The 21,936-nt window shown below is 39.4% G+C and overlaps 3 protein-coding genes across 3 annotated transcripts; 2 read left to right on the top strand and 1 right to left on the bottom strand.

Annotated features, from left to right (window-relative positions):
- Nucleotides 1–1,856: 1,856 nt before the first annotated feature.
- BJY04DRAFT_60488 (uncharacterized protein) lies at nt 1,857–4,433 on the top strand. The gene is made up of 2 exons (XM_073720711.1): nt 1,857–2,676; nt 2,729–4,433. Exons 1-2 carry the CDS (start codon nt 2,578–2,580, stop codon nt 4,385–4,387), a joined length of 1,758 nt encoding a protein of 585 aa, XP_073571325.1. The 5' UTR covers nt 1,857–2,577; the 3' UTR covers nt 4,388–4,433.
- Nucleotides 4,434–4,954: 521 nt separating this feature from the next.
- Nucleotides 4,955–6,291, top strand: BJY04DRAFT_60490 (tubulin-folding cofactor B). Its single transcript, XM_073720712.1, has 3 exons — nt 4,955–5,478; nt 5,542–5,761; nt 5,841–6,291. Exons 1-3 carry the CDS (start codon nt 5,206–5,208, stop codon nt 6,167–6,169), a joined length of 822 nt encoding a protein of 273 aa, XP_073571324.1. The 5' UTR covers nt 4,955–5,205; the 3' UTR covers nt 6,170–6,291.
- Nucleotides 6,292–6,910, bottom strand: BJY04DRAFT_60359 (Cupin domain protein). The gene has a single exon (XM_073720710.1). The coding sequence runs from the start codon at nt 6,821–6,823 to the stop codon at nt 6,413–6,415; it is 411 nt and encodes a 136-aa protein (XP_073571323.1). The 5' UTR covers nt 6,824–6,910; the 3' UTR covers nt 6,292–6,412.
- Nucleotides 6,911–21,936: the final 15,026 nt, after the last annotated feature.

The following is a 21,936-nucleotide window of genomic DNA, read 5'->3' as shown; positions in this document are numbered from 1 at the left end:
TCTCGATGCCAATGCCGACGTTGCCTCACATCCAATCACCCAGAATCCGGGGCTACTCCAGAGACCATCCATACTGCACTCAGAAATTCCCCCATACTGTACCTTTTCGAGGAGGACTGGGGTGAAACTGGCTGTAATTGTCGATATCTCAGCTGGAAAACAATCACATTCGCACTCAGTACGGTACACTATAGTCTGTTGGGCAATAACAGGATCAGCGCTAACCATGAGATGCCCAACCAGGTTGATCAGGAATCCAAGGGCAGAACGAAGAGGAAATTTGGCTGACGCGGTTCAGCATGGGGATTTTCGGAACATGTGGAGCACTGGAGTGCGAAGGAACTCAGCCGTCATCATCTCGATCTGTGTTCAAGTAGTGATGGTTCATGATTCAAGAGCTGGGGTGGTTACATTATTTTTCTTCTCTTTGTTTTGACCTTGAAAGAAGAAAAGAAGGAATAGGTGGTGCCTACAGTGGGTAGGGATAGTGATACTGTGATAGTGATACGCTTGATGATCTGATGCCAACTTGCCAAGGAGCTCCTCATGTTCTTAACCTAGATACTAGGTACTACGTAGGTAGTTACCGACTCGGCAACGCTCCTTGCTGAGATGAACAGGACAAGGCCAGAACACTCCGTACACACTATTATTATTGCGTGAATCGAAAGCTAGAGCGATCGCCCTAACCCCATCGAACCACGCGTAGTTTTCAATCCGACTCCCTTCCCTCATGGTCCCCTGCAGTCCTGCTGGCAGCTGGCTCTGAACGATGACGCGCACGCTACGGAGCTGCGAGCATGAGAAACGGCCGAAAGGGCCCAGCAAAGACCGAGATCCTGCGAACTTCAATGCAGTTCAACCTAACCTCTCCATCATAACAGTCGCCGTTGAAGTTTATTCCTGCCCATAACCCTGCATAGACTCCGATAGACCGCTGCAAGCGATGTTGGTTTGAACTCAAATTACTACTTCCAGAAGATCAATCATTAATGAGCATCGATCGTTGAGCGATCGGCTTCTGAATCTTGCTGCAAACATACCACAGTGCCAGACGATCTTATCCTCGCAGTATCCGCTGGTATGATCAGGCCACCATCTGATGGAAGATTGCACACCAGCAGACACTCTCATTGCACCACTTTGATGATTGGAACCCTCATCCGCCTAAATTAAATAACCGGAGCCTCCGACATTCAGACCACGAGTCAACTTAGAGACTCAGCACCGTCCAAGCCATCACCCACTCCACTTCACGCCGCCTCACCAAAGATGAAACAAGCTGCTGAGATTTGTGGGGAAAAAAGCAAGAAAACTATCCCGATTATGATTCATGGCAGCCACCACTCGATCCTCGATGAATACACGAGCCAGTTTCCAGCCACGTCCCGTTGACGATCCCTAATAATCCAAGAACCAGTTCGTGGGGGCAAGGGCAAAAAGTCGAGATCGATTACTAGTTGCAACATCTTCACGAGGAGTATTAACTCTCAAAAAAGTCGCTCGTCTTGTCGCAAGTCGCGACATGCCGCCATATCACCACAATTTTAGATAGGGAACTCCCGTCGCCCGATCGACGAATAAGATTGCGGTACAATGGAGGGGCGATGGGGATTTCTCAGGTGCACTTCACCGTCAACGCCACCAACGCCGAGTCTGCGAATATACTGCGTTGGGCAGGAGAGTTGAGGAGATGACTACTGTACATTCCCGCGCCTAATTTGTTCGAAACTTCCCGTGTTGAACGGGATAAGTATTCCATGGATCGAGTGAGGCGCTGTGTCGAATTCAGAGGCCGCTGTCACTGCATCCCATTTGCTCCAAAATCTCCCGAACAGGTCCAGATGAATTCTCCACCCGATCTTAGGGCGGCGTCAGAGCTCGATGAACGGCCGAAATCTTGCGGTTCGGACTACTTTGAGGAAGACCTACTACTAATTTTGGCAGGAGTCTCTAGAAGAGTGGGGAGCGATCGTCTCCAGCTCTCTTGACTACCATCTTTGACATCATACCAGTTTTCACTATGTATGGACGAAGATGATCAGACATCTCAATCGCTGCAAGAACCCGATACTTTTGCAAAGATATAATACTGTAGGTATTTTCTATTTGCCCACTGCCCTACATTTGGTTTGCGAAGCAGACCCGAACTCGGATGCCTAGTCGTGTCCCGGGCGTAGTAAGTCTCGTAGCTTTTGAAGAGAGGTATCTTGTTTTTACTATGACTCTGAGTTCCATGAGTCTTGCTACTCCGAAGAGACTCCTATTGAGAATCCAAGTCTTTGAGATATGCCAGGTGGTGCAATTTCCTGTCCACGACCCAATAACCAACCGAGTTCCAAGTATACATGAGGCGTTTCATTCCCAAGAACAATGGTCTGTCGTCCCTCCACTACAGATATTTCTAACGCTGCTATTACTAGTCGAAAGAAGTATCTTCTTACTCAAAGAACAACAATGAGCCATGCGACAATGGAACAGAAACTCAGTATCAAAGAAATGCAGCCCTAGAAGGAAAGGGGCCTTATTTATATCTCGAGACTTTATTCTCGGCATGCGATAGCTGTTCCTAATACGATGACTATTATACAATCAAATCTACCAGCAATCCATCATAGCAAGTCAGCGTCGTCTACAGATAGCCCCAAAATGCAGGCAACAGCTATCAATGAGGGAGTAAGTAGTCTCCCCGATATTAAACAGTGACTCTAGCTAACTCTACATCTAGCATCGTACCTTGGGACCGTCGAAATGGGTCAACTTACCTACGAGTACACGATCCAGAGCGTTCAGAAATCCAGGGGCCCTTTGCTATCGAAACGCTGTCATCCTGATGCTACTTCATACTCCGCTTCTGGTAAACTGGATTGAAGAGGTCCATTTAAAGAAACACAGATGCGGGACGAAGATGAATCTACTTTGTGCTCTCCATCACTTGATTGGGTTCTACTGGTTTGGGGAGCAAGAGAAAGATACGTATGAGACCTGCATGGATAAAGTCTGGAAAATAATGCTCGGCACAACATGGAGTGACGTGGATTTGAATGAACGACAGGATATCCAGGCCTTCTTGGAGGCGGTCTTCAAGCAACTCCTCAGGGAGATGAGGGTAGATGCCGTAAGACATCAGGAGCTGGACCAATACTTTGGCGTCGGTCTGAAGACGCATCTTGTTTGCAGAGATTGTGAGGCCGAGTCGTCCGTGGCACACAGGAGTCTGTTTCTCAATGCTTCGTTCCAGGAAGTCAATGTGAGATTCGCACCCTCTTATGAGGTCGCTCAGGCCATCCATCACCATTTGCGACTAGGATCACTACCGTGGACTTGTGATAAATGGGCTAGGTCCAATCAACACAGCAATGCTGCCGAACCTCCTCTGTGTACCCAATATATCGACAACCTCCCCGAGGTTCTCTTTGTACAAGTTAACCACTACGGCAATCAAGGCCAGGTAACCGGCAAACTTGAGCTTAAAGAGACACTCATCATCCCTGAGTCTCTGCAAGACCCCGATTCCTCACGAAAGGGGGATGTTCAGTATAAACTCTATTCCATCATCTTCCAAGGAAAAGTTGCCACTGACAATACACTCAACTTCTGCGCATTCAAGGGTCCCGCAGGAAAATGGGCGCTCGCCAGTAATGGCGGTGTAGTGGATTTCCTGACTCTAGACAATCTCGTCGACACAGCAGATGATCAGCAACCGCCATGTATGCTCTCTTACCGACGCCTCCCGCTCAATGGACAGTCCATGAAGCTTGCCAAGAAACCAAACATTGTCAGTACCACACAAAACACCGATAACCCCGGCATCGAGGTTCAAAAAACTCTGTACATCCGAGAAGGTGTGGAGTGGACCATAAATCACAACCTCCAATTGCCCCCGGGCGTTGATCGTCTTATCGACTTGAAGGGTAAAGCGAGAGTTGAGCGTGCCAAGCTCCATATCATCCTCACATCCCCAGCAACAGGGGAGGTTCTCGAGGGCGAAGCTAACATCAACCTTACTCCTAGAAAGCAGCCAAAAGCACCAAAAACACCTTCGAAGAAGCGAGGTCGCCCGGCAGGCGCTTTGGCGGCCAAGCCAAATGGCGTCACAAAGAAAGTACCAGGCGCATCGAAACTGAAAATGAAATCAGTACCAGAGTTTTCATCTGAAGGAATGGAAAACTACATGCCGGTTCTGGGAGCCCCGCCACGCAAAGAGCCAGTCATGCAGTCTCCGGGCAATGAAGACCCGGTCCCTAGTGGGCATGTAGAGCCAGAGAGGTTTGAGGCTTTGGAAGCTCCCGAGCACTATGGAAATGAAGTAATCACAGCCGGAGCTTGTGAAAGTGGAAGACAGAGCGATCCGTTCGCTTATGCGATACCGGGCTCCCATTCATAGTCAGGTTGTCGGCGAAGGAAGCGAGCTAGTGCTCTATGATCAACGGTGTATCATCTGGACAGTCTCGCAGATCACGATTCTATGAGAAATTTTCAGTTATAGACCGCGTTGGACGATTCGCATATGTACAGACAGTCAGTCTCCCAATATAGTCGTCTTTTGTCCTCTACTATATTTGAATAGATACAGATGTCCGCCAATACTTCTATCGTTATGTAGAATGGGCAGTCAGTGTTCATCCCGAGAGTATACATGTATAGACAGTCGTAGGAAATTTTCCCGAGCTTGCTAAAGCTTGGAAGTTAGTATTAACTACCCATTAAGGCATTCAGGAACAAGCGTCTGATTGGTCAAATCGAAAGCCCAACTCAAGCCCCGCGCCGCGTCTCATCACGAACCACACACCCCGCCTAAATTTTCCATCTCCATTATCGATTGAACGACCTCAACCAATTTTCTAAGTTCAAGAGGGCTACTGGCGTAAGTACTATATCTGGATTTCTAGCGGCCGGCGGAAGTATCTTACTCATTGGCGTTGGCTTCTCTGGCATACGAGATCTATGAATCTCGAAATCTCCCCGCACGTCGATAATCCAATATCATACCATTTTCTTCGACCATTGTCTACTACCTATTTGCCTGACTAACATCGTGCCAGAATTCACCGAGACGTTCTATCCAAAACCCCGGTGTATCAACACTCGCTCAAATCCTGAACGCTCCGCTTTCATACCCTCATACTTAGAAGGTTCACCTTCTACCACCCTCTCGAGCCATTCAATCGCCCAGTGGCACATTTGAAAATAAGAATCACGTAAATGTCTTTCCAAACTACACCCACCGACATCCCTGTCGCAATCACCACCCCCTCCTCAGCCTCCTCTTCCGACGAACCTCGCCTCCACTCCGAACGCCGCATAACCCCAACATGGACCGTCCTACAAGTCAAGGGAAAGCTAGAGACCATGACCGGTGTACCCCCGAGTAGCCAACGGCTACGCCTCAAGAATCCCGGCCGGCCGGATCAATGGCTTGATGGGGATGATACAGTCATCGGGGAGTGGGGATTGATGAGAGGTTCTGGGATTGAGGTACAGCTTCTTCTTTCTCGTCGCTATTTACTTGATACTGACTGAGGCTCGGAATGAGAATAGGTGCATGACACACGCCCTCAAGCAGCAAGGGTGAACTTCACAGATCTCTCTTCAGTTGAGAAATATGTCCTCCCAACGGAGACATACGAGAACCTACCGAATTCCGTCCTCGCCTGGAAGAAGAACCAGAAGCTAGGGCGGTTCGATCCGAATGCTCTTTCACCCCTAGAGGCGATGGCCGAGCAGGCGAGGAAGGATAAGGAGGAAGTCGAGAAGCGCGGTTCGTTTCCCTTGGCTTGCCTTCTTGGTGGACCGTGGACTTAACATGTGCTGACGTCGTTGTTTTCCCACATGGTTAGGAATCTCCGTCTCAAAACGAGCGATTACCCTTCCCTCGTCGCCGCCGCATATTCGCCGAGGAGCTATCCGATTTGTAGGGCCGGTACCGACGATCCCGTATCCTGGTGTCAAGGCGGATACGATTGACTCCTCGGAGCCGCAACCAATCTGGGTTGGTATCGAACTTGACGAGCCGACAGGCAAGAATGACGGGAGTGTAGGTGGGAAGCGATTCTTTACGTGTCCGAGTAAGACGGGCGTATTTATAAAGCCGGAAAAGGTGGAGGTGGGAGATTTTCCGCCGCTCGGGCTGTTTGATGACTTAGATGAGGACATGGAGGAGATATAGAATAGCATGCTTGATTCGTTAAGATATTCGTTGACTCCGCCTGGTCCGCTTTGTGCACACGCCGTTGATACAACAACCGGCGCCTGGGAGATGTAAAAGTGATAGGTACAAACTGACACCGCGCGACAGGGTAACAAGAAGATATAACCGCTAGAGTAGAGCCCAAGAAAGACAAATTCAACAGTCGGAGGGTCTAAAATTACACCGACAAGGATGTGGACGTTGAAAGGTTATGCAAAATGGTTATAGGCTCAATAGAGCCAGATGGGTTGTGAAAGAAGCATGGGGTCTTTCCAATTTAGCCAGATGCCTTCTGCTTTCCCTTAGGTCTGCCTTTGCCGGCAGTCTTCGTCCGAGCTGGCGGCGTGTTCGACTCGCCATCGAGAGCATCAGCTTTGGTCGCAGACCCAGGTGCGTCATCGCCTTCAAGCGCACTGGGAAGACATCCTTGTGCGAAGAATAGTCGCGCATCCTTGGTATAAGTGTTGGCAAAACTGTAGTAGTTTCCTGCCGGGAATTAGTTGTGCATGTCATGAGACTGTTTCTAGACTCACCTCTTGGAACTTGGAAGACACACCCCTTTCCCGCACTAAATTGAACACCTGATATGTCAACCAATACCCGTCCGTTGACAACGTAGAAGATCATGTGCATTTTCTTCGCGTTTTTTGGCTTCTTTACTCCAGCGGGTGGCAGTTCAACAATGCCGGAGCCGATAAATGGAGTACTAAGGAGCTTCGCAAATCTAAAAGCTGCCCCTTTGACGTTGCGGGTCTCGATACCAGTAGGGGCATATGCAATATCTATATAGCCTGTGTCAGGTTCAGTTATTCGCAAGATGACTTGGTGAGCTTACCCAGTACTTCCTCGTCATCCATCGCTGTCTGTGTTTCGCTATTCCATTTTCTGATATAGCCGTGCAAAACCCCCCCCTTCATCTCGTATGGGTCCCGGTATTGTTCATCCTCGGATTCCGAATCATCATCCCTGTTCTTTTTTGACTTCGATTTTGACTTCCGCCGCTTCTGTTTCTTCTCTGGCTCCAGCTCCTCGCTCCGGATGATCTCTTTGATCTTCGAGAGGGGATATCTTTGTCCTTCGGCCGCCTCCTCGTCACCGTATACGCATCGCTCATTCTTCCAGTATGCAAGTGGTCTGACAGATACACGTCCTGAGCGCGTGTGCGTCGTTGATGGGTCCGTGGGGGCCTCGCGTTTCAGGATGTACAGGCTGCGGCCTTTTAACGGCCCGGTCCGATTGACATAATTCTCGACCACTTGGTCCAGCTCAGAGTCACCTGAGGGACCCGAGATTCGACGCTTTTGTTGCACTGTCTTGGCCCTTTTCGCGGGCCGTCGTTGTTCTGCTTCGTCATTCGTGGATTGAGCTTGGTTTTGAGCTTTAGGCGGGCGTCCAGCACGTTTGCGTTTTTGCGTTATCTCCTGTTCTTCTGGTTTGTCTTGCGGGCTGGTGGCTTTGGCGTTTTTCGCGGTTCCTGCGGGCTTGCGACCCCTTGTTTGTCCTTTGCGTTTCTCTGGCGCAGGTTTTTGTCGGACTATCTCCTCTGCGCTACTATCCAGGTCCTCGGAGCTGTTGCCAATCTGGGTCTCGTTGCCTGCCGTGAAGCTATCCGCGTAGTCGGCCTGTCCTTGGTCGAATGAATCTCCGTTCTCATCCTCGTTGGCATCGCTATCCGATAGGGAGCTCGGGTTCGCCCTCTTGCCTTTGGCACGTGCGGTGGTTGGGTGGTCTAACGACGGTGTGGCGTTAATGGATCGGTCTGTGAGGGGTGATGCATCTCTCCGCGTGTCTCTTTTTGCACTTCTGCCATCGGATGGGCTCGATGATGGAATATCGCGTTGTGGGCTCTGGGAGGAGCGCAGTCCAGGAGTCCTACGGGGCGACCCGGTCATGCCAGACTTGGTAGGAGAGCGCGCGATTGGTGGTGGAAAGCGAGGAGTACGCGTGCCGTCGAGAAAATCCGCGGGTCCTAGGTCATTACCTGTCATTTTCAGCTCTATGGTCGATCAAACGGTCGGGGGTTCTTACCCTCGTCGATTGACATGTCAGAGCCTATTGACTCGCTTCTGTCAAAGCCATTTTCTTTCACAGGTGATTTTTCTGGCGAAGAAAAGATTCCATCGACCTCCTCCATTCCGAACTCATCCCGCTTCCCTTCCTTGAGGGTGATTCCTGTGCGCCTGCCGGCAGTCAGCTCGCCGCGCAACAGCCTCAGGGAGGGATAATTTGTAAGAGATTCTTTGGAGGTTTGTATGTATATACCTTCCAGCTTTCCCGACATTGGAATAATCTTGCTCGCGAGACTTTGCCAGGCCTCGGGGAGCCATGATAGCGGTTGTTGATGTATACAGGTACGTGTAGCCGTCGGTCGCGGGGTCGGGCGTAGTTGGAATGCCAAATCGCAAGCTGCCTATGCGTCTGGGCGAGATAAAGAATATTTACTAGTAGTTGCTCATGTTCTGCTCGAAAGGCGATTGAGCTTGGAAAAGAAAGATGCTGGAGGGGACTTGGAATTCATGACGCGCGGAGAGCCGCTAGTCCAGAATGGTCTGAGACGCGTTCCGTAACTACAGGCACAGCTGCTAGTGATCTTCGGTTTTCTCTCACCACCACTCAATAATGACGGCTTCGCCTGGTTTTCTTCTTCAATGCAAGCGCTAGCTACTAGTTAAACTACTGCAGACGGACAACAACATCTGCTCGTGGGTCTCGTGTTTCTAGACTACTATACGTTTTGGTTACGGAACTACGGACAAAGTAGTGCCGCCCATTATATACGTGTATACATATATATATATATATATATATCACAACGACGCGCAACGCAGTGAGCACCGGTCAGCCTGCATACCCCGGTTTCAACCCCACAGTCGAGCAAATCACAGCAGCAACAGGCCGAGCAGACGTGGACACACAAGGCCTGGCGAAGATAAGAAGCGACCCAGCTTCAGCTTGGAGGGCCTCCTAGACAATATAGTGCGGATGCAGATACATACTAGAGCACTGACCTCAATACAAGTGCCCCATATCTGGCGCATTAAACCAGAACAGAATCTGACCATATGTACATGTGCTCGATTTGTAGGAGTAAAGGCACACATGCAATAATATGCTCGCTTGAAAGTTGATGTTGCCCTTATTCACCGAGTCCCGGCGAATCTTGAAGGTTAATGGCTACGGAACATTGAAACATAGCAGCCCGCTAATGCTCTACTTACGTCAGACTTCAGTACGGCGAAGGTAGCTGCCACACCGGGGAACAGGTGGATAAATCATCTACGTACCTAACTTGTCACGCCCTTTTAGGGTTCTAAATTCCAAGGTTGGCACGAGACCCGAACTTTCATGCCTGTAGACATGGATGCGTAGCTGGTGGAACATGCGCAGCCGGTGTTAGGGTCAATATTTTTAATTTTCCCTTCATCGAGGATCGGTAGCTCAGTGGTAGAGATTTAGTTACTTAATAGAAAATAAAAAATTAATAAATTAATAAAACCTCTATAATTCCCCCTTAAATATAAATATTTCTAAGATATTTTAATAAAGTAAAAGTAAAATAAATTTTTACTTTGAAAGATAGTTATTATAAAATTATTATCAAAATAGAAAATATTTATTTTAAAGACTAATATACCTCTTTTCTATTATTAAACTTAAAAATTTATATAAATATTTAGATAATAATTTAGTCTTAATGAAATTTAAATTCTAAAAAGCCCTGTAAGTATATTTATCTTATTTATACTTAAAAATATAAAAATCTATAATTATATATTAATCATTAAGGTCTTAATAAGATAATAATAAAGAATTATTACTAGTTATTTTCTATTTTAGAAATCCTTAATTAAATTTATAAAATTTGATGTATAAAATACTTATTATTAAATATAAATTATTTATAAAAACTAATAGAATTTTTTAAGTCCCCTAGCTAGCTTTACCTTAATTACTAGGATTATTATAATAAATAAAAAACTAATTATTCTTAAGTAAAAATAAGAGATTAGTATCTAGATAAATAAGAAAAAAAATAAAAAAGAATCCTAATCCTAGAGCTAGTAGTAGATTTTAATAAATATCTTAAATAATCAAGAATATCTAGGCAAGTTATAGCTACCTAGAAGCTCCCTAGCAAAAACCTAATATTAATAATAAATTTGATAATTATTAAAAAGCTAATAAAAATAAAATTTATTTTTAAATTAACAGCCTAGGCTTTACAGCAAAGATCTAACTAAGAAAATTATTATAGAAGAACCAACCTCTGGCTTCTTCCTAACCCTGGTAATCTTTTATAAGCTTGTAATACTTAACTTAACTTATTTATTTTTTTTCTAAATAGCTGTCTTATCTAACTAGTATAAAGACTAGTTATAATTAGGGTTAAGTTTAGTTAAAGTAAGTAAGGCTAAGTATTCTATATATAAAATATTTATAAAATAGTTTATATAAGTATATTACTATTTTAAAGGTAACTTTAAATAATAATATAGTATTAATTATAAAAAATAAGTAAGACTAAATATAATAATAATAAATATCCTTAAACATTTTTTACTAGTATATTATTTTTTTTATTATCTTATAATATATTATAGGTATAGCTAATAGCTATATCCCTATATATACTATACTATATATTATTTATAGTATATATAATAATATATATATAACCTGCCTAATTTTAATATAATAGATTTTATAGGTACTTGTCTAGTAAGTTTTTTTATATAATAATAAATACTCTTTTATAGTTACTCTAGTTCTTAAAGCTATTTAATACTAAAAGATTATAAAATTTAATAGTATTAAATATTTTTTTATTCTAATATCAAGTATGGCCTAATATTTTATCTAGGGTAATAATATCCTAGGATATTATTATTATTCCTTAATATTATTAGTTTATAAAGTTTTACTATGCTAACTATTCTTAGCTAGGTTCTTAATACTATCTCCCCCTCTTTTTACTTTTATTCTAGAAAGTATAAGTAGTATAGACTCTCTGTTCCTAGGTATTATTTTTTTATCTTTCTTTTTTTTATAATAAACTATAATATTTTTTAAATATAACTATCTAGCTAACTATATTATCTAGTCTAAAGGTATTACCTAGAATAACTTCCTAATTCCTAATCTTTATAAATATTATTTGTGAGAAAGGGGTTTCTTATAGGCTTGGTTGAATCAGCGTATTTAAGACTCGGGAACCTAATAAGGAAATAAGGGCTGTTTTTAAGGATCGCGGAAATAGTGTAGATTAACGCTGAGGTTCAGAATCTTGCTTCACGAGGATTCTGAAGTTAGTATACGCTTAGTCAGCCCGCGGCTGAGTTAGCACTAGTAGGACATTCGCGTGTTTTTATAGTTACCCTCCCCCTTCGCAGGCCTTAGTTCCTAAGGCCGGGGGTTCTTACTATCTAATCTAGATACATGCTTAGCGAGCGCTAGTAAAAACCCTGTATAGTTAGCAAAACCTCTTCGCGGAGGGAAAAGCTACTACAAGAAGGGAAAAGGCCTTCTCGCGGGTAACTAACCATTATGTGGTAGTATATAAACTCCTATCCTTCGCGGATAGTATAGTCATGTCGGCATCCTTCACAAGCAGCTTTCATAGCTAGTATAGCCCCGCGAAGTATCTATAAAGTAAAGTAAAGCGCGAAGTAAATATTAGGTAAAGTATTACTTTACAAGGGCTTTGCGAGGGTAGTATATACTCTATAAGTATATATACACGGGGTAAAGCTTGCCTGAGTGCCTCTATCAGGTAGTTGCGTGGGTAAAGTTTAATTTTACCTTACTTTCAGAAGAAACGACGCCTATATAAGACCTTTTCCTCTCTAACTTTTCTCTTTTCTTCTTCCCCTTTATAACCTCGCGTACTAAACTAAATAGTAAGTACATGTTCTTTATTAATTCTCTTTGCAATTTATTAATCTTTTATTAATTCCTTGCCTTGTGTTGCTTGCCTGCTGTACGAGCGTTATTTTTGTCGCTCGCGAGCAACACCTCGCCTGTTTCTTAGCGATCACCTCGCTTCTGCGATCACCTCGCCTGTTTCTTAGCGATCACCTTGCTTCTGTGATTACCTCGCCTGTTTCTTAGTAATTACCTCGCTTCTGCGATTATCTTGCTTGTTTCTTGCTTTAGAAAGGTATTAGCTAATCTTAAGTAGTCCGCGAATATAATAATAGCTGCTCTTACTCCTGCCTTCCCTGCTTTTAATATTTTTTCTACTATTTAGCAAGGGCTAAACCTTTTAAATAACCTGTTAACTCTCGAGCGTGGCTATTTAGTAATATAGCCGCGGGCTAATATTATTAACTACCTTCCTCCCTGGACTATAACGCGCGGGATACTTATAGTTATTATAATAAATATTTATTACTAGCCCGCAGCTTAAGTAAGTACTTTATTAGGTTTTATAAGGCTTTATAAAAAAATTTTTAATAAGTAAAGCTAATTTCTAACTAGCTGCCTGTTAATTTTTTTATTATAACTCTTCCTAGCCCTGCAGGCCTACTCCTAAAAGCTGCCTGGGATATGCTATTTCTAGTAGCTGCGTTTATTAATAACTAGGTTATAGCTTAGCTTGTTAACTATCCTAGTATATAAGATAATTAGCTATAAGTTATACTACCTAGTTTAATACCTGCTACTATGGTTATATTACTAGGTCTAGCTTCTTAGATAAGACTTAAGCCTTTATCTTTTTAGGAGCGCGTGTAGATCTTTGTTCTAGTATGTTAATATATTTGCTTTTATAATAAATTATCTACTAACTAGCTTATTAAATAATATTAAACTTGCGAGGCTATTTTTATTACTCGTGCTAGCCGTAAACCACTACCTAGAGATAAGTATATAAAATATATTTTATTATTCGCGGGTACTATAAGGTATAGGCCTATATTCGCGGAATATATTTCTAGTAAGATTAGGTAAAAGTATAATAACTACTTTTACTATAGTATTCCCTACTCGCTTGCGTAGTAAGAACCAGGTATTAGTCTAATTTTGCCTAGGTATTATATAAGCTTATTAGTATATTTTTAATTAAGAGTAGTCTAATAAGGGGAGTCTTACTTCCGCGGATAAAGCTCTATTATTAGATTTAAGTACCTTGTATATTATACCTCTTACTAAAGCACGTGATAGGCCTGTAATACTCCTTAAGCTTATAATAATACTGGCTGCTAACCTGCTAGCGTAATTATATATAATAATAATACCTTGCCCTGCTTGTGCTTTTTATTTTTAGGTATTTATTTATAGAGTTTATTTTAGGCCGGGTATATAAATATCTTTAGTAGCCTAGTTTTTATCCTTCCGCAATATTATTACTATAAAATTCAAAGGTTTTTCTGCTGCTTTAACTTCTCTTATAAATTTCTTAAATATTTGTAGATGCCTTAAGTAGCTCGCAGGCTCTTATATAATATTATTCTTGCCTGGCTTGTACCTTTTTTATTTAACTTAGTATAGCTATCTATAACTATTCTTGTCTCTTTCCCTTGCGAGGATAGCTTTAGGTATATAGCAACTGTTATCTGCCTCCGCAGGGCGCACAGGGAACTATTCTGTGGAATTAACTCCTTCTATTTCCTGATGCTCGCAAAGTATCAAAACATGGAAGATATTATGGACGTCTAGCCTCGCAGGTAAGTCTAAACGGTACGCGTTCTATCTAATATATTTAATAACTCGCCAAGCTCCGTGGAATAGTATGTCTAGCTTGCGAGATAGTTATATTAAAGACTAGTTCTTCGCGCTAACCCATACATGCTCGCCAACCTTGAAGGTCTTAATAATGCGCTTCTTATTATAATACTTCTTTTAGTACTCGCGGGCCTTTTCTAAAGCCTTAATAATACCTTCACGGATTTCTTATAGCCGAGCTATATAATTTATAGTATTTTTCTCTGTAATATCCTAGATATCTGGTTAGGTATCTAGCGCAAGCACGTGAGGGTACTTACCTATCTCTATATAAAATAGAGTAGTACTTATTAACGCCTGCTCTAAGTTATTATATACAAACTCCGCGAGCAGTAAGAAATTAACCTAGTTATCCTGGTTAAAGTTAATATAACTTCGCAGGTACTGTTCTAAAATATTATTCAGGTATTTTGTCTGGCTATCTATCTACAGATAATACGCGGTACTTAATAACTACTTAATCTTAAGATAGTATATTAAGTTAGACTAGAACCCTAGTATAAAGACTAATCCGCGGTTTATTATAATATTCGCGGGTACTCTATACAAGCGAATTATCTCGTAGAGTATTATCTCTACAAGCTATGCTCCCTTAATTATCTTGTAAATAAAGATAAAATAAGTTATCTTACTTAAATAATTAATAATAATAAGAATTATGTTATATAGCTACTAGTCAGGATCCGTGATCCCCACGCTAGCTAGTAAATTAGTAATAAAATCTATACTAATCTATTCTTATATCTTTATAGGGACTAGTAAGGGCTGTAGCAAGCCCTGCTACTTACTATACTTAACCCTTATACTTAAGTATACCGCGCAGCTCTAATAATATTTCTTAATAAATTTATATATATATAGTTACTAGAATCACTAATAGACTAGTTTTTAGGTTTTTTTTAAGGTAAAGTATCCTGCTAAAGGATTATTATAAAGTTTCGCGAGTATTTTAAGACGCAGGAAATGCTAGTCTAGGATATATATCTTTCCTTCGTGATAGAGTATATTATTTTTATTTAACTAGAGGCTTAGCTCTGATCTGCCCCCTTTAAATATAATATACTTAGTATTAGGATTTGCTAGGCCTTTGCAGATATCTTATATAATAGGGTTATTTTCTAGTAGTATTAGAAGCTTCTTAAGTAACTTAATAGAAGGGTCCTCGCGAAATAGTTTTTTACCGTGTAAGATATGCTAGGCTGTTACCTGCGTAGTCTAATACTGCCTAGTATTAGATTTATTAACTATTATAATCCTTGTAACTAGTCCCTTGCCTGACTCTTATAGTACAAGTATCTATTCTAAAGCTAGTATTATAGTTATAGCCTGCTTCGCGGATAGGCTAAGCTAATTTTATAGCTTATTAAGAGCATGCTCTTAGTACTCTAGCTTATTCTTATAATAAGTAAATTTTATATAATCTACCCTGCGCGACAGGCCGTCTACTAGGTTAAGCTTACCCGTGCGGTAAATTATCCTAAATCTAAATCCTGCTAAGAACTAGGACTAACAGATCTATATTTGTGAGAGAGCTTTAATCCACGACTAAAAATTCTATAATACTTTATAATTTATAATAACTTTTATTTCCTTATAACTACCCTCTAGGTAGTGCCGCCACTCGCGGAATAATTTTATAATAGCTAGAAGTTCTTGCTTGCTAATATTATAATTATACTTAGTAGTAGTTATTTTTCTAGAGAAAAATATTACTAGGTGCCACGCGCTATTTTTTTATAGCTAGGTTAATATATTATAAATTACCCGGCCGGAAGTATTACTCTCTAACTACGTGGGAAGGAACTTATTCTAATAAGTTAGCTTTACTATCTTATGAAAAGCTTTCTTAATCTTCTGGAACAATTCGCGAGCTTTATTTATTATAATATCCTTAGGACTCTTAATAGACTATAGGGTATCTTACTTACTAGACTTTTTTAATAAATTTATAAGCAAAGCTATAAGATAAGAGTACTTTTTTATAAAATAGTAGTACTAATTCGCGAAGCTAATAAATATAAGAATATTACAAGCAGTCCTAGGTATAAGCTACTTTATAATAGTGCTTACCCGCGAGGGTTTTATCTTAATACTCTCTAGCGTGATCACGTACCTAAGGAAGTTAATCTTAGTTACCGTGAAGCTATATTTGCTTTGCTTGTAGTATAAACTTACCTTATATAATTTACTAAGAACTTTTTTTACTTATTAATAATATTCCTCTAGCGTCTGCAAGAATATAATCATATTATCTAGGTACACGATAATATACATGTCTAGGATATCGCGGAATACCTAGTTCGCGAACCCTTAGAATACTACAGGGGTGTTTATTAAACCAAACAGTATTATATAGTATTTATATAACCTGTATTTTATCTAGAAAGCTATCTTTTACTTATACTCACGAGTGATATAAATCTAATTAAATATATCATAGAGGTTAAATTAACTAAACTACTTAGCCCTGCTAAGTCTCCTAATTATCTTATCTATTAATAGTAATAGATACTAGTTCTTAATAGTAATAGTATTTAGCCTACAGTAGTCCGCGCATATATAGATACTATTATTTTTTTTTAGTATATAGAGTAATGGTGCTCCTGCGAGCAACTTAGATAGTTAGATCCACCCCTTCGCGAGTATTATTAAGATATACTCGCGAATAGCTAGTACTTCGCGGGGGGAGTAATTATATAAGGGGCTAAATAGTGGTTCCTTGCCTTCTTCTAGTTTGATCTGCAAGTTAACTCTTTTATAATATAGAGGTAATTCCTTTAATTCGCGGTCTAAGAAGATATCTATAAATTTATAATATTATTTAGGGATATCTTTTATTAATGGTTTGTCTATTTAGATCGTGCTAACCTAGAGAACTTATATCTATAATAGATTATAAGTAGTACCTATCTCTTCCGTGGTAACTATAAAGATATCTAAGGAAGAACTATTATAGAAGTTTAGGATCCTGTCCGCCTAGTAGGTCTCTAGGTTACGGAGTTCTATTTAAATAATACTTAAGAAAGGCTCTAAGATATCTAGCGAGGATATAGCTAGCTCACGGAAGATTTTCTAGATTTTATAAAAGTTTTTAAGCTCTATCTTAGCCTCTACTACTCTTTTATTCTAGAGTTCCTAGTTATTTACTATTAATATATAAACCTGTTATAGTAATATCTTCTAGCCTGCTTGCTTTACTAGCGTCACGGGTATAATATTTACTATACTACTATTATTTACTAATACTCGCGTAATATAAATAATACTATTACTAAGCTTAACCGAGGCAGGAAGCTACTTCTATTTTATAAATAGCTTAGTACTAGCAGGTAAGACCTTAGGTTTCCCTACTAAAATATTAACCGCGGCTATCTCTAGCGGAGGAGCTTAGTAAAGATACTTAGTAGAAGGAGTACTAAAGTACTCTCGCGAAGGATTAACTACGGCTATCTCTAGTAAAGGAGCTTAGCAAAAGTACTTGCTTAAGGTCCCCTTAGACTCTTAGTCTTCCGCGTAAGTATAGATAGTAAGGTCTTCCTACGCAGAGGATTAACTCTCTCCTTACGCGGGGTAATTTTTTGCCTAGTGCCTACTCTTATAGCACTTATAATAAGTATTTTAATCCCTAAACCTTCCTTCGCGGGATCCTACCTGGTTAGCAAGCGGTTTAGAATATTTATTTTATAAACCTTGGTTCCTAGCAGGACTACTAGGTGGCCCTTGCAAATACTTTTCTAGAGGGTAGGAACTACCACGTTTATAGTTATTATTATACCCCCTTACGGGGCTAGGGCTGCTATTATTTAATTTTCGCGAGCTATTATTAGTGCTAGTGCGGATTAGAGGTTAAAGCTTAATAGCTATGTTTACAAGGTCTTATTATTTATATAATATCTCTAGCTATTCGCGGAGTCGCTGTCGAGTCTTATAGGGCAATAATTTATAGAATATATAAAGCTAGATTAGCTCAGGGTCTTTCGCGTTCTTACCTAGTTTACTAATTATTTTATTAAACTACTTAAGGTACGCGAATTTGGTCTCCTTGTTAGGCTTTATATAAGCGCGGAGAATAGCAGACTAGGATTCCTGAAGTTTATTTCGCGGGTTTCCTAGTTACTTTTTAAGGAAGTCGCATAGATTATCCTAACTTTCTTCATAGTATTCGCGCGAGCTTTTATCTTTTTATAAGGTAGTAAGTATACTGTCTAGGTAGAGTACTATATAGTTTACCTTATCTTCTTTATTAAACTAGTTTATTTTCGCGAGTATGTTTATCTAGTCGCGGAATATCTAGTAGTTAGCGTAGTTAGTAGTTAAGTAAAGTATACTTTTTAATAGCAGGCGGACTCCAGGCGAATATTTTTTTGTGAGGCCCTTGTAAATTATTTTAGATAGTTAACAGGCATGCTTGCGAGACTTAAATATATTAAGCTTAGCAAGTTATTTGCGAGTAGTAAGCTTATACTCAAGTATTATAACATGCTGTTCCTTAATAGTTAGCGGTTTCTCGCTAGCTATTTGTAATTTAGGGATAAAAGTCTTGCTAGGTATAGGCCCCTCTGCTAGGGAAGTACTCGCGGTAGAATTATCTTATTCCGCGGGAGGTACTTAACCTGTTCCCTTAGGGGTTTAAGCTAACCGCGAGGATCTCCTTAATTTCTCTAATATTATGAATAGGCTGATTCGCGGGGGTTAAGCGTTAAAATTATAAGAAAAGGGTTTTTTATAGGCTTGGTTGAATTAGCGTATTTAAGACTCGGGAACCTAATAAGGAAATAAGGGCTGTTTTTAAGGATCGCGGAAATAGTGTAGATTAACGCTGAGGTTTAGAATCTCGCTTTACGAGGATTCTGAAGTTAGTGTACGCTTAGTCAGCCCGCGGCTGAGTCAGCACTGGCAGGACGTTCGCGTGTCCTTACAGGTAAAGTACTGTCTTATAAAGTACCTAGAGAGGTATTGCTTCCTTCAAGCGCTTTTAGTAGGTAACCGCGTGGGTGAAGTTAAAATTTACCTTACTTTCAGAAGGAACGACGCCTATATAAAACCTCTTCCTCTCCTAACTCGTCTCTTTTCTTCTTCCTCTCTCCATCCCCGCGCACTATACTAACGGTAAGTACACAGGTTCCATTAATCCCCTTTACGATTTATTAATCTATTATTAATTCCTTACTTTACGTTGCTTGTTTCCTTCTGCAGGTATTATTTCTGTCGCTCGCAATATCTTACTTATTTCCCAGCAATCACCTCGCTTCTGCGATCACCTTGCCTGTTTCTCAGCGATCACCTTGCTTCTGCGATCACCTTGCCTATTTCTTAGCAATCACCTCGCTTCTGCGATCACCACACCTGTTTCTTAGCGATCACCTCGCTTCTGCGATTACCTTGCCTGTTTCTTAGTAATCACCTCGCTTCTGCGATTACCTTACCTGTTTCTTAGCAATTACCTTGCTTCTGTAATTACCTTGCCTGTTTCTTAGTAATTACCTCGCTTCTATAATTACCTTACTTATTTCTTATTTTATAAAGGTATTAGCTAACCTTAAGTAGTTTATAAATATAATAATAACTGCTCCTGCTCCTGCCTTCCTTATTTTTAGTATCTCTCCTATTACTTAATAAGGGCTGAATCTCTTAAATAACTTATTAATTCTCGAGCGTGGCTATTTAGTAATATAACCGCGGGCTAATACTATTAACTACCTTCCTCCCTAGATTATAATACGCGGGATATTTATAATTATTATAATAAATATTTATTACTAGCTTGTAGCTCTAGTAAGTATCTTATTAGGCTTTATAAGGCTTTATAAAGAAATTCTTAATAAATAAAACTAACTTCTAACTAGCTACTTACTAACCTTCTTATTATAACTCCCCCTAGCCCCGCGGGCTTACTTCTAAGAGCTGCCTAGGATATGCTATTTCTAGTAGCTGTGTTTATTAATAACTAGGCTATAGCTTAGCTTGTTAATTATTTTAATATATAAAATAACTAGCTACAAGTTATATTACCTAGTTTAATATTTATTATTATAGTTATGCTACTAGGTCTAGCTTCTTAAATAGGACTTAAGCCCCTATCTTTCTAGAAGCGCGCGTGGATCTTTACCCTAGTATATTAATATATTTACTTTTATAATAAATTATTTACTAACTAGCTTATTAAATAATATTAAACTTGCAAGGCTATTTTTATTACTTATACTAGCTGTAAACTACTACCTGGAGATAAGTATATAAAATATATTTTATTATTCGCGGGTACTACAAGGCGTAAGCCTGTATTCGCAGAATATATTTCTAGTAGGATTAAGTAGAAGTATAATAATTATTTTTACTATAGTATTCCTTGCTTGCTTATATAGTAAGAACTAGGTATTAGTCTAACTTTACCTGGGTATTATATAGGCTTATTAGTATATTTTTAATTAGGAGTAGTTTAATAAGAGGAGCCTTACTTCCATGGATAAAGTTTTATTATTAGATTTAGGTATCTTATGTATTATATTTCTTATTAAAGCACGTGACAGGCCTATAATATTCTTTAAGCTTATAATAATACTAGTTACTAACCTGCTAGCGTAACTATATATAATAATAATACCTTGCCCTACTTGTGCTTTTTATATTTAGGTATTTATTTATAGAGTTTATTTTAGGCTAGGTATATAAATATCCTTAGTAGCCTAGTTTTTATCCTTTTATAGTATTATTACTATAAAATTTAAAGGTTTTTCTACTACTTTAACTTTTCTTATAAATTTCTTAAATATTTATAAATGCCTTAAATAGCTTGCAGGCTCTTATATAATATTATTCTTACCTAGCTTATACTTTTTTTATTTAACTTAGTATAGCTATTTATAACTATTCTTATTTTTTTCTCTTATAAGGATAGCTTTAAGTATATAGTAACTACTATTTACCTTTACAGGGCGTATAAGGAACTATTCTATAGAATTAACTTCTTTTATTTCCTAATACTCGCGAAGTATTAAAATATAAAAGATATTATAGATATCTAGCCTTGTAGGTAAGTTTAAATAGTATATATTCTATCTAATATATTTAATAACTTGCCAAGCTCTATAAAATAGTATGTCTAGCTTGCGAGATAGTTGTGCTAAAAACTAGTTCTTCGCGCTAACCTATACATGCTTGCTAACCTTAAAGGTCTTAGTAATATGCTTCTTATTATAGTACTTTTTTTAGTACTCGCGGGCCTTCTCTAAAGCCTTAACAGCGCCTTTATAGATCTCTTATAGCTAAGCTATATAATTTATAGTACTCTTCTCCGTGACGTCCTAAATATCTAGTTAGGTATCTAGCGTAAGCACGCGAGGGTACTTGCTTATTTCTATATAAAATAAAATAATACTTATTAACACCTGCTCTAAGTTATTATATATAAACTCTGTGAGTAGTAAGAAATTAACCTAGTTATCCTAGTTAAAGTTAATATAACTTTGCAGGTATTATTCTAAAATACTATTTAAGTATTCTGTCTAGCTATTTATCTACGGATAGTATATAGTACTTAATAACTACTTAATCTTAAAATAATATATTAAGTTAGACTAGAACCCTAGTATAAAAACTAATCCATAGTTTATTATAATATTCACGGGTATTTTATACAAGTAAATTACCTTGTAAAGTATTATCTCCGCGAGCTATACTCCTTTAATTATCTTGTGAACTAGGATAAAATAAGCTATCTTACTTAAATAATTAATAATAATAAGAATTATGTTATACAGCTGCTAGTTAGGATCCGTGATCCCCGCGCTAGCTAGTAGATTAGTAATAAAATTTATATTAATTTATTCTTATATTCCCGCGGGGACTAGTAAGGGCTATAGCAAGCCCTGCTACTTATTATACTTAACCCTCATGTTTAAATATACTACGCAGCTCTAATAATATTTCTTAATAAACTTATATATATATAGCTACTAAAATTACTAATAAATAAGCTTTTAAGTTTTTTTTAAAATAAAGTATCCTGTTAAAAAATTATTATA

Source organism: Aspergillus karnatakaensis, assembly GCF_047715665.1.
Source record: "Aspergillus karnatakaensis strain CBS 102800 unplaced genomic scaffold BJY04scaffold_24, whole genome shotgun sequence".
Lineage (NCBI taxonomy): Eukaryota > Fungi > Ascomycota > Eurotiomycetes > Eurotiales > Aspergillaceae > Aspergillus > Aspergillus karnatakaensis.
The sequence above is the reverse complement of the archived record's forward strand: the minus strand, read 5'-3'. Positions and strand labels throughout refer to the sequence as shown.